A 13,487-nucleotide genomic window follows, 5' to 3' on the forward strand; every position below is an offset into this window, starting at 1 on the left:
ACGGGCCCGGCTGGTGGGGGGTCGACCGGGGGGCGACCGACGGGGGGCTGTGGTCCGGGAGTGGACGGAGGTCTACAGAGTCTCTGTCCTCCACTCCTTGGCTTCCTCTCCCTTTCCCTTTAGAGGATATCTGTGTTCTCCTCGCTTCAGAGTTTCTCCTTTTTAGATGATTCTTAGCACATCACTACAATATTATTAATATTCTTGTTATGATTATGACACAAAACTCCCCATGAGGATGGTTAAGTTAGGGGTGGTTGGGGCTTAGGGAGAAATGGAATCTGTAAGGACTAGACATTCACATGACCTGACCCCTTAATTCCTAGTTCTCCATCATTTCCGTTCATCTGTTTTACAACAAGCCCTCTTAAAGTAGAGATGGCTGGGGTTCAGTTTGGAGGTAAATGTCACATGTCTTGTCCCAGGTTCTATTTCCAACTAGACCAATGAGCTTCTCCAAGCCCCTGACTGCTTCCATTCTTGTGATGACTCTTCTCTCTTGTCCTTGAATATCTCCTGTCCTGTAGCGTTAGCCTTGTTCAACTGATACCTGCTCACTACTGAGAAGTCTATACTAAAAGATATACACAATAAAGCTGTATAATTAACAAAAGGCAACTCTACCTGTTTGGATTTATTCTTTGCTCATCATATCACTTTTCATTTGAATCGATGTAGTATAAATTGCTATATATGGATGGCATTGTTACAACTGACACTGGGTCTGTGCTAACTATATTAGATACATTGGTTCACTGTAGACTACGTACCTTTCAGGTTGCGGGGAGTCATTCAATGTATTTCCTACCATAGCCTATTACTTGAGAAGCCATTATAAAGAAGGTTTTGATAGGCTAGTCTACAAATCATCTTGATATAAATTTTTTCTCATTTTTTTCTCAATTCTACAAATGCACTATAACATATTTTCTTATAACTTTTCATTAATGTACTCGTGTTTAGGACATAACATGAGTTATTTAACTTGAGTAATAGGCTATATGGTAGGAAATAAACTGAATTGCTGTCAGCCTCTCTTCAATTTACCCAGGCCTACAGGCTATGCTAATTTCATATTGGTCACCATTTCATAGTGTGGGCCAGTGGTTCTCAACGTGGGGTCTGGGGACCACCAGGGGTCCTTGCGGGGGTTCCATGGGGTCCCCAGCAAACTGATGAATTGTTAAACTTCATCATTATTTCATTTACAAGAAGTAGACAATGTAGAAGAATGACTGTTTTGGTCATAGTGTCACTGTTACCGTCACTGTTACCTCTCTAACTGCAATACAGATAGTCATGGAATTCTGGACAAAATCATATCTAACAATAAAAATATTCTCAGATATTCTCAGAAATCTTATCAAATGAGGGTCCGTGGCACAAATGTGGACTAAATTAGGGGTCCTTGATATGAAAAAGGTTGAGAATCATTGGTATAGGCTATCCAATGGACCTATGTACCGTCTTGTACTAAAACAAACAGAATTACGGTGATCTAAAAGGGTTCAAACATCACTTTTAATGTACCTTAACCTGTATTATCATATTCACATAAAAGTGTATTTTCCTTCATTGTAAACTAAAAAGGAGACAATTTTGTGAACAGAGCATAGGAATGTGAAGGCCCAACAATGAGGTTTCCCCAAAGCCTTTTAGCCCTTATTATGCCAACATCTTTGTCCTAATGAAAAGTAACTCAAAGGATTTTAGACTCAAGGCCCAAATCTCAAGTAAACAACAGATTAGGAACACAGTGAAAGTGGAATATTAAGACATTAGATATATCAAATTTTAAGGATACTACTGAATGGATTCTTAATTCAGTAGTCTGTTTTTAGGTATGGTCAAACATAACGGTCAGGTAACACACTAGGATGACTGGTCCAGATCAGAAGCTGGTTGGTTTACATCCCCGAACCTGGAAATGGAGACCAGAGGGAACACTTCTTATTTCATCTGTCCAACATTTCATTTCCAGGGAGAAAATCTAAAATCTTCTTCAGTCACTTTTACATGAAAGGTAGAGACTTTAAAGAGGGTTTCCACTGAGAAATCACTAAATTGTGCAGTCCAAAAAGTAAATTATAGGTCAGTGCTCGTACCTAGTGGACGGATGAAATGAAAAAATTCAAAAAGCTGAATTTTCCATTTAATTTCCGTGGTTCGTTTTCATTCATGCACCTTAGAGGAGCTGACATTTCCCCTTCGTACCTGGTGGAGGACCTGCAGGTCCTCGAGGGTCTGCTGGGCGGTGAGCCTCAAGCCGGGCTGCGGGCTGGAGGTCAGCTGGCCGACGCGAGCCAGGAGGCCGGGATCCAGCAGAGGGGAGCCCGGCGGGAGTGGCGCCTCCTCCTCCTCCAGCAACACTGACTGGAGGAGACGCAGCGAGTGGAGACACACCTCCCAGTCTCCATCTGACAAGACACGTGGATGAACAGAGATGAAGAGGGATCAGAGGTATGCAGTGTGGAAGCTGCCTTGGTATTACTCATTTACCCACAGAAACACATGCCAACGCATTATAACTTGACATGGTAACACTTTACAATAAGGGTCACTAGGTTAAGGGTTAGTTAATGCTTAATAAAAAATTAATTAATCCTGAATTAACACTTAACTAATGTGTCTGGTAATCATTTACTAATGGTGTTCATGTTAACTAAGGTATTAATTTATACATTATTTAATAGTCATCTTATAAACTATTAAATAATGTATAAATTAATACCTTAGTTAACATGAACACCATTAGTAAATTACACATTAGTTAACTGTTAATTAAGGGTTAGTTAATGCTTAGTAAGCATTAACTAACCCTTATTAAGCATTAACTAACCCTTAACTTAGTGACCCTTATTGTGAAGTGTTACCCTTGACACAAATGAACATCACTTCTAATTCACTTTACAGGGAAGTGGCTTGTAATAGCTGGGTTTCCATCCAAATATTTTTTGCAAATTATGATGTATCGAATTAGAAAAGATGATGTCAAAATTCATTAAATATCCTAAATATCGCAAAAAACTTTTTTTACACTCACTTGTGGAGGACAATGCTTGTGGTGGAGAATATTTTTGTTGAGAAAGAAATTATAAATTGTGTGATACACAGTGATGGAAAATCATTGGTAACAGTTTACAATAAGCGTACATTAATTAAGGGTTGGTTAATGCTTAATAAGCATTAACTAACCCTTAATTATCAGTTGGTAATCATTTACTAATGGTGTTAATTTATACATTATTTAATAGTCATCTTTATAAACTATTAAATAATGTATAAATTAATACCTTAGTTAACATGAACACCATTAGTAAATTACACATTAGTTAACTGTTAATTAAGGGTTAGTTAATGCTTAAGCATTAAATAACCATTATTAAGCATTAACTAACCCTTATTAAGCATTAACTAACCCTTAACTTAGTGACCCTTATTGTAAAGTGTTACCAAATAATTTGTTGAATAAATAATGACGTAGCCTTGGCATGATTGGCTTGATGTTCCTCATTGCGCAAGAACTGAAAAGAAACGACCTTCCAGAAATGTCATATATGTTGTTTCTAACTTGAACAAGTCTCCACTGTGGCTTTATGACCATTAGTTGGCAGGCCTACATCAGAATATCACCAAGTGTATTTCTTTGTTTTCAGATTAAAGTATGAAACATGACCAACATTAGCTGACATTAGGAAACAATAGCAACTTGACCAATACTAACCGAGACTAATCAATTCTTGAATTTGTCAGGCGAATGTGTCTTTTGACATTCATGAAATATGAAGTCTGAGTCTATTTGTTCTCTTCAACCCAGCTGATCGACATATTCATTTGTATTGTATTATATTTCAAAAGTGTGCAGAAAATGTACTTGACATTTGGATGGAAACATAGCTAATGACAAAAGACCAATAAAACGGGCACAGTTTGTCGGAATGCATACAATAGAACAAAAAGACTTACACTAAATACACAAACACACATGCACAGAGGCAGTAGGTCTCGAAAAAAAATAAGCAATGCATGATTTTAGATGCCAGAAAAATAAATGGGGTGGAAGTAGGGTGTCTCTGGTATATACTGCATCATCATAAACCAAAACATTTTTTTTTACATGTATCCAGAGCCCTACTTATTTCCTCTGGCAATGAGATGGACAGGGCTTCACTCTAGACGGCGTAAACTGAGGTATTCGCTTCAGTTGAAAATTTTCAAGCAGGACAGTAGAGATTTTCCTTCATTTAATGATTCTGTACATATTACAGCTTTTTTCTATTAGTAGCTAGTCACTCAACAGTATTTAGTTTAGAAATGTCAATTTCTGGTGCTTACTCTTTAAACAGCTTCTCCTAAACACCAAACTTCAAAAACTTACTTGATAATCTCTTCTTGAATTAGTCTCTTCCTTCCCCCATACTGTAGTAAACCAAACTATAATACTGAATGCTAAATGGCATTTATGAACAGATACAGTATTAAGTAGCCTGTTTGATCAGTTTAGTTTAGTAGTCTACGCCAGTGGTTCTCAACGTGGGGTCCGGGGACCACCAGGGGTCCTTGAGGGAGTTCCAGCGGGTCCCCAGCAAATTGATGAATTGTTAAACTTCAGCATTTCACTTACAAGAAGTTAGAGAATGTAGAAGAATGACTGTTTTGATCATAGTTTCTCTGTTATCTCTCTACCTACAATACAGATAGTCATGGAATTCTGGACAAAATCATCTAACAGTAAAAATATTCTCAGATTTCGGTTTGAGAGACAAAATCTCATCAAATGGGGGTCCGTGTCCCTAATGTGGACTAAATTAGGGGTCCTTGATATGAAAAAGGTTGAGAATCACTGCTTTAAACAGTTTCTCCTAAACACCAAACTTGCTAAATGGCATTTATGAACAGATACAGTATTAAGTAGCCTGTTTGATCAGTTTAGTTTAGTAGTCTACGCAAGCAATGTACGCAACAATGCAAAGGTCAACGCCAGGGCCATTTCTTGCATTTTTGCACAGCAAAACGTGTAGTCCAAATTTGCGGAGCTAACGCATGTTGCAATGTCATCCATTTCAGATGGAGGCTTTAAAAGGAAATACTGAAATAAACCAGAAAAAATGCAGAAGTAGTTGTTTCCGGTGTAAACCGGTGGCATGGTCTGTGGAGACTCTGGCTGAATTCATGCAACACCTCTTCGCCACATCTTGCTTTCTCAACCTATTTAAAGGACGCATGTGCCAACTTCTTTCCAGCTTGAGAATCTATAGAAGTATAATTGTGTCTGCAGCAGCCATTTTGAAATACCCAACCCAAGCTGAGAAGTTTGAATGAGAAGCTTTGAAGGAGGAGGGTGTGTCTTCTAGATCAGTGATTCTCAACCCTTTTCATATCAGGTACCCTAATTTAGTCCGCATTAGAGCCACGGACCCCCCGTTTGAGGGAGATTTTGTCTCTCAAACCCAAATCTGAGAATATTTTTATTGTCAGATATGATTTTGTTGAGAATTCCATGTCTATCTGTATTGTAGGTAGAGAGATAACAGAGAAACTATGATCAAAACAGCCATTCTCCTACATTCTCTAATTGTGTTAACTTGTAACTTAACGATTCATTTGCTGGGGACCCCCTGGAACCCCCTCAAGGACCCCTGGTGGTCCCGGCCCCCACGTTGAGAACCACTGTTCTAGATGTTCTCCTCACCGTTCAGGAGGGTCCAGATGAGCGGCAGGAGTCCTGGGTTCTCACTGATGTACTTCAGCCCTTTAACACTGATGCTGACATTATACAGAGCCATCAGCATCAACCTGCAGCACAACACCAGCAAAGGCATCTTTAGACATACACTGACACCTACTGTCCACCTACAGACACTACAAAAGCCCAACTCAAGCTAGAAGTCAACCCATTCATTAATTGGAGTTTTTATAAGTAAGCGGTAAGCACTAGAAGTCTGGTGAAATCTATTTGTAACTAGTTATTCAATCATAATTAGTATCATTTTGGACATATTTCTGCCTAGTTACAGCACATTTCATCAACCTTGTATCTTTTCAGGAACTAAGAAAAACAGCAATGTCTTTAGCTTGATGACAACGCATTGTTGACCTCATTCAATGGGTTTTTAAGGGCTTCATGAGCTTGAGAGGTCAACTCATAGAGCAGTGGTTCTCAACGTGGGGTCCGGGGACCACAAGGGGTCCTTGAGGGGGTTCCAGGGGGTCCCCAGCAAATGGTTGAATTATTAAACGTCACCATTATTTCATTTACATTTAGTGAACACAATTAGAGAATGTAGAAGAATGACTGTTTTGATCATATTTTCTCTGCTATCTCTCTACCTTCAATACAAATAGTCATGGAATTCTGGACAAAATCATATCTAGCAATAAAAATATTCTCAGATTTGGGGCAGAGAGACAAAATCTCATCAAATGGGGGTCTGTGGCCCTAATGTGGACTAAATTAGGGTCCTTGATATGAATAAGGTTGAGAATCACTGCCATAGAGAACCATGTAATCCCTCAACTGTAGTGAAAACATGTAAATCACCCAAATTGGAGTTACGAGGTTTTCACACAACACTGTAGCAGTCAAATAATCAGTTTTCAATCAATTCAAACATAATCCTATGTAACTGACCACAAGCAGTTCATATTGGCAACATTCTACCATAGCTCCTCGTACACTTTCAGTTTAGGGAAGACGCCGGGCTTCATCAGTTCCAGCAGCTTCATCAGAGTGTCCAGCAGAATGTGAGCCGAGCTAGACAGGTAGTCCCGCCCACACGTCACAGCTGCAATGTCTGATTGGATGGGAAATAAAGAAGACACAGGTGATTTGGGGTGCATCCAATCTCCTGAGTTGCTGTCAGCCACGGCCACATTATTTAATCCAATTGCATGTTGAGCAGGGTATTGCTGGCATTGAAACTTCTTTGAAGCTGTCAAAATGCCATGCTTTGGTTGCTCCTGATTAGCTTTTTCACACTTAACACACATGCCAGTGTTTCCCATACATAGGCTTCACCTGGGTGGCCCGTCGACAAAGGTTTTTTGAAAGTGTTTTTTAATTTGAATCTCACATTCACATCATATAATGAGAGCTGGCTGTGCAACTGTCAATGCACAGACCAGTACACCAGTAGGATTGCACCTATTCCGACAGTTCCAACAACAAAAGCGACGTTTTAAATTAAATTCCAAACTGGCATGTGTTTGTAATGGTGTTTGTACACAGTAACTTAACACTTTTTAAATCGGAGATGTGTATAACTGCCCAACAGTCAGATAGAAAGTTAATATGATTGCAGTGCAAAGAGTTGCATTTTGCCCCAATTCGACTGGACACAGGACCAGGACCTGGAACAGTTTTTTCTGTAGTATTTACCATCTGAAATCTGAGGTGAACAGTATTTTCTAGTAGTATTTACCATGTGAAAGCTGAGGTGAATGGTATTTTCTGTAGTATTTACCATCTGAAAGCTGAGGTGAACAGTATTTTCTAGTAGTATTTACATGTGAAAGCTTAGGTGAACGGTATTTTCTAGTAGTATTTACCGTCTGAAAGCTGAAGTGAACTGTATTTTCTGTAGTATTTACCGTCTGAAAGCTGAAGTGAACTGTATTTTCTGTAGTATTTACCGTATGAAAGCTGAGGTGAACAGTATTTTCTGTAGTATTTACCGTCTGAAAGCTGAGGTGAACAATATTTCTTTTTTATTTAATAGCTGAACATTGAGGTGAACAGTATCTTCTAGTAAGAAGCTGGTATCTACTGTCTTTGCCATGTGACATGAATGCAGCATTATGCTGCCTTCAATTCATATCAGATTTAACATAAGTATGAGCTCCCAACTGGGAAAAAACGTTCATGTCTGCCTCCTAGTGGTAATTACAAGTACTTGATGTCACACATTGCAGAAACTCCACAATCCACTGTCGGCAGTCCAAGGTAGTAAAAATCAAAATTAGAAGTTACATTCAAACTAATATAATGAACTCTACTTACAAAAAGCAAACAATTTCTTCTCCAGTTAATTTATGGTTGATTTTAAATTCATAAATAAAGATTATTTTGAATATGGGCTTTTCAACGCGTAAAACATGCAAACACTTCTTCTTCAGCATTTTAGGTGATAGTATGTTTCCAAATTAGTCTATCAACCTGAAAAGGCACTGAAAGATTACATCAAACTCATTTGCTACTGTGACTGGTTGAGGATGATCCAATTACTAATGCATCAACTGAGGTCTGGAAAACAGATCCACACCCTGAATAAATTGAGTTCAGTTGAAATGTTGGCTTGGCTGACAGTGATTCAAGGCTGGATCCGGGCAAGGCTCAGCAGGCTAATGCCTACTGACATACATTTGAAAAATTCATTATAGTCCACATTAATGAATGCAGTGTTTGCGAATACACGACACTGTTCTGGTGTGTGGCCAGAAGCTGTGAACTCACTGGTAATGACACCAGCCAGAGCCAGGACAAACTGGTGCTCATGGGAGTTGTGGTCCTCGGGTTCAGCCTTCAGCTCTTCATCCAGAGACTTGACGAAGCTCTCCAGAGTCTGGGCAGCGACAACCAGGAAGGACTGCAGCTTCCCCTGCAGCATCAACAGGCTGTACACTATCAAACTACATCACAGTTTACAGCAAACACCCCCGGCAAAGTTAGAGTGTTTTACATTTTGATATTAATCCTTGTCAACCATCCAGGAAGTTTAGACAACACAGCTCTGTGTAGAGCAGCAATCAGGAGCCTGTTCCTTTTTGACCATTCATTTGTAGTATCCACATTTCAAAATAGCAGGGTCCCATATGGTTTAGGGCTTATGGTTAACGATTTTGAAAAAATATCTAATTGCAATTATTTTGACTGATATTGCAATTGCGGTATGATTTGCGATATTAGAGAGAATGATCATTTTTACATCATTATTCTCATTTTCATTGAAAAACATATTAAAATGATTATGGTGTGATTTTTGCGGGGATCTGTACCAAACAAAGATGGTTTCTTAAGTCAGTAGAATATGATGTGTAGGCCAGGACATCTCTGCAGCACCACAATATTTCATTTAAAATGGTATTTTGACACATTTCACCTTTAACGAATATTGCGCCCCCTGCGATTTGAAAATTGCAGTAGGCCATATTGCGATTTCAATAAAATTTTGATTAGTTGTTCCGCCCTAATATGGTTCCACTCTTTCAATCAATAAGAGAATTTATGGTGCAAGAGTAATGGATAACTAAATTGGATCTCCATTTTGAAATGTGAGAAAAACAGGGAAAAAATCATCGGTACAAGACTGGGTAAATAAGCTCGATAAAGGACTACAATCTCCATAGTGCTTTACGCTACAGCATTGGTGAAGAGTTGGCGAAGCTTATGGGTATTGTAGTAGGTGTCATGGAAATGCATGTGTCAGAGACAGAGAGACAAGCCAGCTCTTTGATTTGATTGGCTCATTATCAGAGAGTATACGGTGGCCAGCAGGGACAACGTTTGAGAACAGGCAAAGACCAAAGACTGTATAGAGGCATTCAAATGTAATCTTCTCAAAAAGTTATTCGCCAGTGTTATTTGCCGGATGTTCATTTGGGACCGTGTGCACAGACATGGTGAACATAGCGGTTCCTCACATCAGCCAGCCAGTGTGTGACGGCGTCCTCCCTGGCAGAGCAGCTCCACAGGAGGCTGCAGGCCGAAGCTCCGAGACCGGAACAGAAGTCCGCCTGCTGCTGCAGCTCCGCACCGCTCTGCCACAGCTGTTCACGCAACAGCAGCTTCTCCTAGACACACACACACACACACACACATACACACAGAGCAATATACCGTATTTCCTCTAATATTGGCCCGGGCCTTTATTTACCTCAACTGCAGAGGGGACCAGGCCTTTATTGGAAGCAGGCTTATATTAGAGACAGGCCTTTATTTCTAATTCCCTCTGTTTGATAAGTATATTTGCTCATATTTTAGTACGAAGCCTCCTTGTTTTCTGATCTGCTTCTGTTGGGGTTCGTTAGGTAGCCGTTTTTTTGTTACCGCAATGCATTACCGATAATTATGGTAATCGACGACAGCACGCTCCAGAGACTTCTGCCGGCTGAGCCATCTTGTGGCATACTGCCATCTTGTGGCACTTGTACGTTACTACAAACTACAGTTACATTATATAACAGGCACCAGGAGTTAACCGGAATCCACCGTTGTTTTTTCCTTTGTTTTTTTCCCCGGCCTGTATTTGGGGCCGGCCTTTATTTGTTCGTGTCGACCACGGCCCCGGGCATTATCGGAGACCCGGCTTTTAATTGACTACCGGCCACTATTGGAGGAAATACGGTAATTGAAACCATTGAAACCAGCACTGGATCTGACTGTCTCCAAATTGGTTTGTTGCTATTGTCGTTACTATGTGATGACATTTCACAAACGTTGACCGTGTGAATCAATCACTGAATGTTACATTCCCGAATGCGAATTTCAAAGCAGTCTGCCTACAATCTGAGCAATATTGGTCTGAATTATCTAGCTGGTTAGAGAGAGAAAAAGAATGAGAGAATGTTTTTAAAACCGCCTCCTTTTCTTCATTTATCATGGTGAGGTTATCAATTCTTGGCCAGTCATGTTTGTTGAGTCAGGATTAACTAATCTGGTATTTTAAGATAGTATTTACGGCAGGGCTGCCGTTCAGAAACCACTGCGCAGCGGAAAAAAAGCAATGTTGTCTGAGGAGTTTTTCAGCCTGGGTGTTTCATATTTTGTCCACTGACTATCTATAATTTTATACTAAACCACGTATCTTAACCCTAACCCTTGACATAAATAAAGTTAGTTAACATGGTAACACTTTACAATAAGGGTCACTAAGTGTAAATTAATGCTTAATAAGCATTAATTAACAGTTAACTAATGTGTAATTTACTAATGGTGTTCATGTTAACTAAGGTATTAATTTATACATTATTTAATAGTTTATAGATGACTATTAAATAATGTATAAATTAATACCTTAGTTAACATGAACACCATTAGTAAATGATTACCACACACATTAGTTAACTGCTTATTAAGCATTAATTAACCCTTAATTAATGTACCCTTATTGTAAAGTGTTACCGTTAACATAAACTGCCTGAAGAGTACAGTACACTCATTTTAGCTAAAATTACACAGGCAGGTATGGAAGTGGCACACAGCTACTGACAGATATGGTCTCTCGCCCTCCCTCTCTCACCTCTCTTTCTTTCTGACATTCGCTCTGCACTGCATCCAGCCGAGACTGAAGGTGAAGACACTCCTGTCGCAACTGCTCCTGCTCCTGAGCAACACGCTCCCTCACTACACACACACACACACACACACACACACACACACACACACACACACACACACACACACGCTTACACAGCGACAACCTCATTATTTCCTGCCTCATGGTTATGTTCATAGAAATGTACTAACTTGTCTCTGCAGCTCGAGCTTTGTGCAGCATTTCAATGAGGTCCCCATTCAGAATTTTCGGCAGGAACTCCCGGAGCTGCATGACTTCTGTGGTTAATTTCTCCAAGTCCCTTTTCCTCACTTTGACAAAGCCGTCCTGAAAGACAAAAGACCAGAGATGGGGACTCGATAGCTTGCGACTTGACTTGATGCATGAAGAGAAGACTTGAGACTTGACTTGACTTGGGTTCTGGTGACTTGGGACTTGACTTTGACTTGTACTCTGATGACTTGAAAAGGTTTCTAAAGTCTTGACTTGAGATCTTGTGTTTGTGTAAATGACTTAGATTGAAAGTGATGAGATTTGTTCCAGTAGACGACTGAATTTAAATTCTGTTTTCTGAATTTGTATGGAATGATTGAATTTATTGAAGTTGAAACTTATTCTAGAAATCAAACTCATGATGCTCTTACCAAGTTTTGATCCTATTAAAACCATATTGCATTGAAAAGTCCTAGATATTTAGTTTTCTTTAAGATATTAAATTGATACTGGACTCTTGATTTGTTCTGACTTGACTTGCTGTTCTACATTTAGACTTGAGACTTGACATTAATGACATGGACTTGACTTGGTGACCTACATTTAGACTTGAGACTTGACTTGAGACTTGTGCCTCAAGACTTGAGACTGACTTGGGACTCGAGCAAAGTGGACTTGGTCACACCTCTGCAAAAGACAAACTGCAATACAGTAGTGGAGTAAATTTACTAGTACATCTCTGCACTGGATGGCAAAACCAAGGATCCAAAGCTAGGCAGCAGTGGTAGCGAGTAGGTAGAACCATGAAACAATCACAAAAATTTAGATTTTATTGAAATTAAGTGCTGCTTGGTGAATTATCTATGTGCCAAATTGGATTCTTGAGTCAAATTTTACAGGGTATGAATCCTGTTCACCCAAGGCAATGTGTCCAGCAACTCATTGCTGGGCGATATGGTTGAAATCAATATCAAGGTAATCATAAGGATTACCAATACATCACGATATGGCTCACATATGCAAAATCACATGTTAAATAGTCAAATTATTTTCTTCCCATTGAAACAAATGGTAGCCTAATGTTAGGAGATTTTAAATAAAATTTGATTGTTATCATCAATTTAGACAGCAGAAATGTATGTCACGATATTCCAAAATCACCATATCATCACTATATAGACGATAAACGATAATATTGAATTATTGCCGAGCCCTACACTGATGAACTGGGCTGATATTGTTGAACCCTGGTGGGCAGATAACATTTGTGCTTGTTTTGTGGTCATTGGGTTTCTTTTTACAGAACATCCGATACTTGCCATGCTCATGCTAGTTGACAATAACATAGTATACTCAATGAATAATCGAACACTGGAAATAAGCCAGTTCCATCACAGTGTGAGTGTTATTATGTTGAAAAATTTTGTTTTAATGGCTTTTTGGATTGAAGTGTTGAAGATGAACCCTAACCCTAACCTTGGCGACCAGGAGGTATGAGCCATAGAGATAAGAGATTTATCTACGGAAGTATTTTCAACACAATCAATCGTCATGGTTTAACGCCCAGGTTTAAAATAAATGGAATTAATGCTCAGTTTAAGGTTAATCAAAGCACAATTACCATTTACTAACTCAGTGGGCTTAATAGGGGTGTAGTGGGTTAATTAGAACAAAATAAGGCCCAGGTTGATAATAACCAGAATTATCCTTTAACCTTCCTGCTAGAAATCAAGGCTGTGTACATGTTTATTTAGTTTAGATTAGTGGGCTTAATTGGTAGCTTACCCTATCGTTACCCTTGACTTATTTTAGCTACAACTAACCACAACTAACCTTATCAATAGTTTAGTTAGCGAACTAAACTAGTTTAGTAAGTTTAGTTAGCTAACTAAACAACTATTGTCTACCTTTGCTCCGTGGCTCTGAGACAGCTGTTTCCCGCCCACTGACGCTGCCATCTCGTCTCTACTCTTTTAGCCACTTCACGCGCCAGGTTATGAG

At 39.3% G+C, this 13,487-nt stretch overlaps 1 protein-coding gene across 1 annotated transcript; it reads right to left on the reverse strand.

The window, feature by feature from the left end:
* Positions 1–1,785: 1,785 nt before the first annotated feature.
* hsf2bp (heat shock transcription factor 2 binding protein) lies at positions 1,786–13,487 on the reverse strand. Its single transcript, XM_071512948.1, has 9 exons — positions 13,394–13,487; positions 11,465–11,600; positions 11,238–11,341; positions 9,640–9,789; positions 8,453–8,597; positions 6,677–6,794; positions 5,693–5,796; positions 2,215–2,417; positions 1,786–1,921 (listed from the first exon to the last, which is right to left on the reverse strand). The coding sequence occupies exons 1-9, from the start codon at positions 13,442–13,444 to the stop codon at positions 1,892–1,894; spliced, it is 1,041 nt and encodes a 346-aa protein (XP_071369049.1). The 5' UTR covers positions 13,445–13,487; the 3' UTR covers positions 1,786–1,891.

The sequence above is a fragment of the Centroberyx affinis genome, unplaced genomic scaffold, assembly GCF_046629955.1.
Source record: "Centroberyx affinis isolate AG114_WGS23_722 - 3 ecotype Tasmania unplaced genomic scaffold, CSIRO-AGI_Caff_v1 ptg006657l_1, whole genome shotgun sequence".
In the NCBI taxonomy this organism is placed as follows: Eukaryota; Metazoa; Chordata; class Actinopteri; order Beryciformes; family Berycidae; genus Centroberyx; species Centroberyx affinis.

Bases quoted from the DNA above. Each gene is read 5' to 3' on its own strand.
- hsf2bp (XM_071512948.1), bottom strand. From the start codon at position 13,444: ATGGCAGCGTCAGTGGGCGGGAAACAGCTGTCTCAGAGCCACGGAGCA. The intron at 11,342-11,464 runs GTTAGTACATTT...GTGTGTGTGTAG, and splicing joins AGCTCGAGCTGCAGAGACAA to TGAGGGAGCGTGTTGCTCAG. The intron at 6,795-8,452 runs GTGAGTTCACAG...CCATCCAATCAG, and splicing joins TCTGGCTGGTGTCATTACCA to ACATTGCAGCTGTGACGTGT.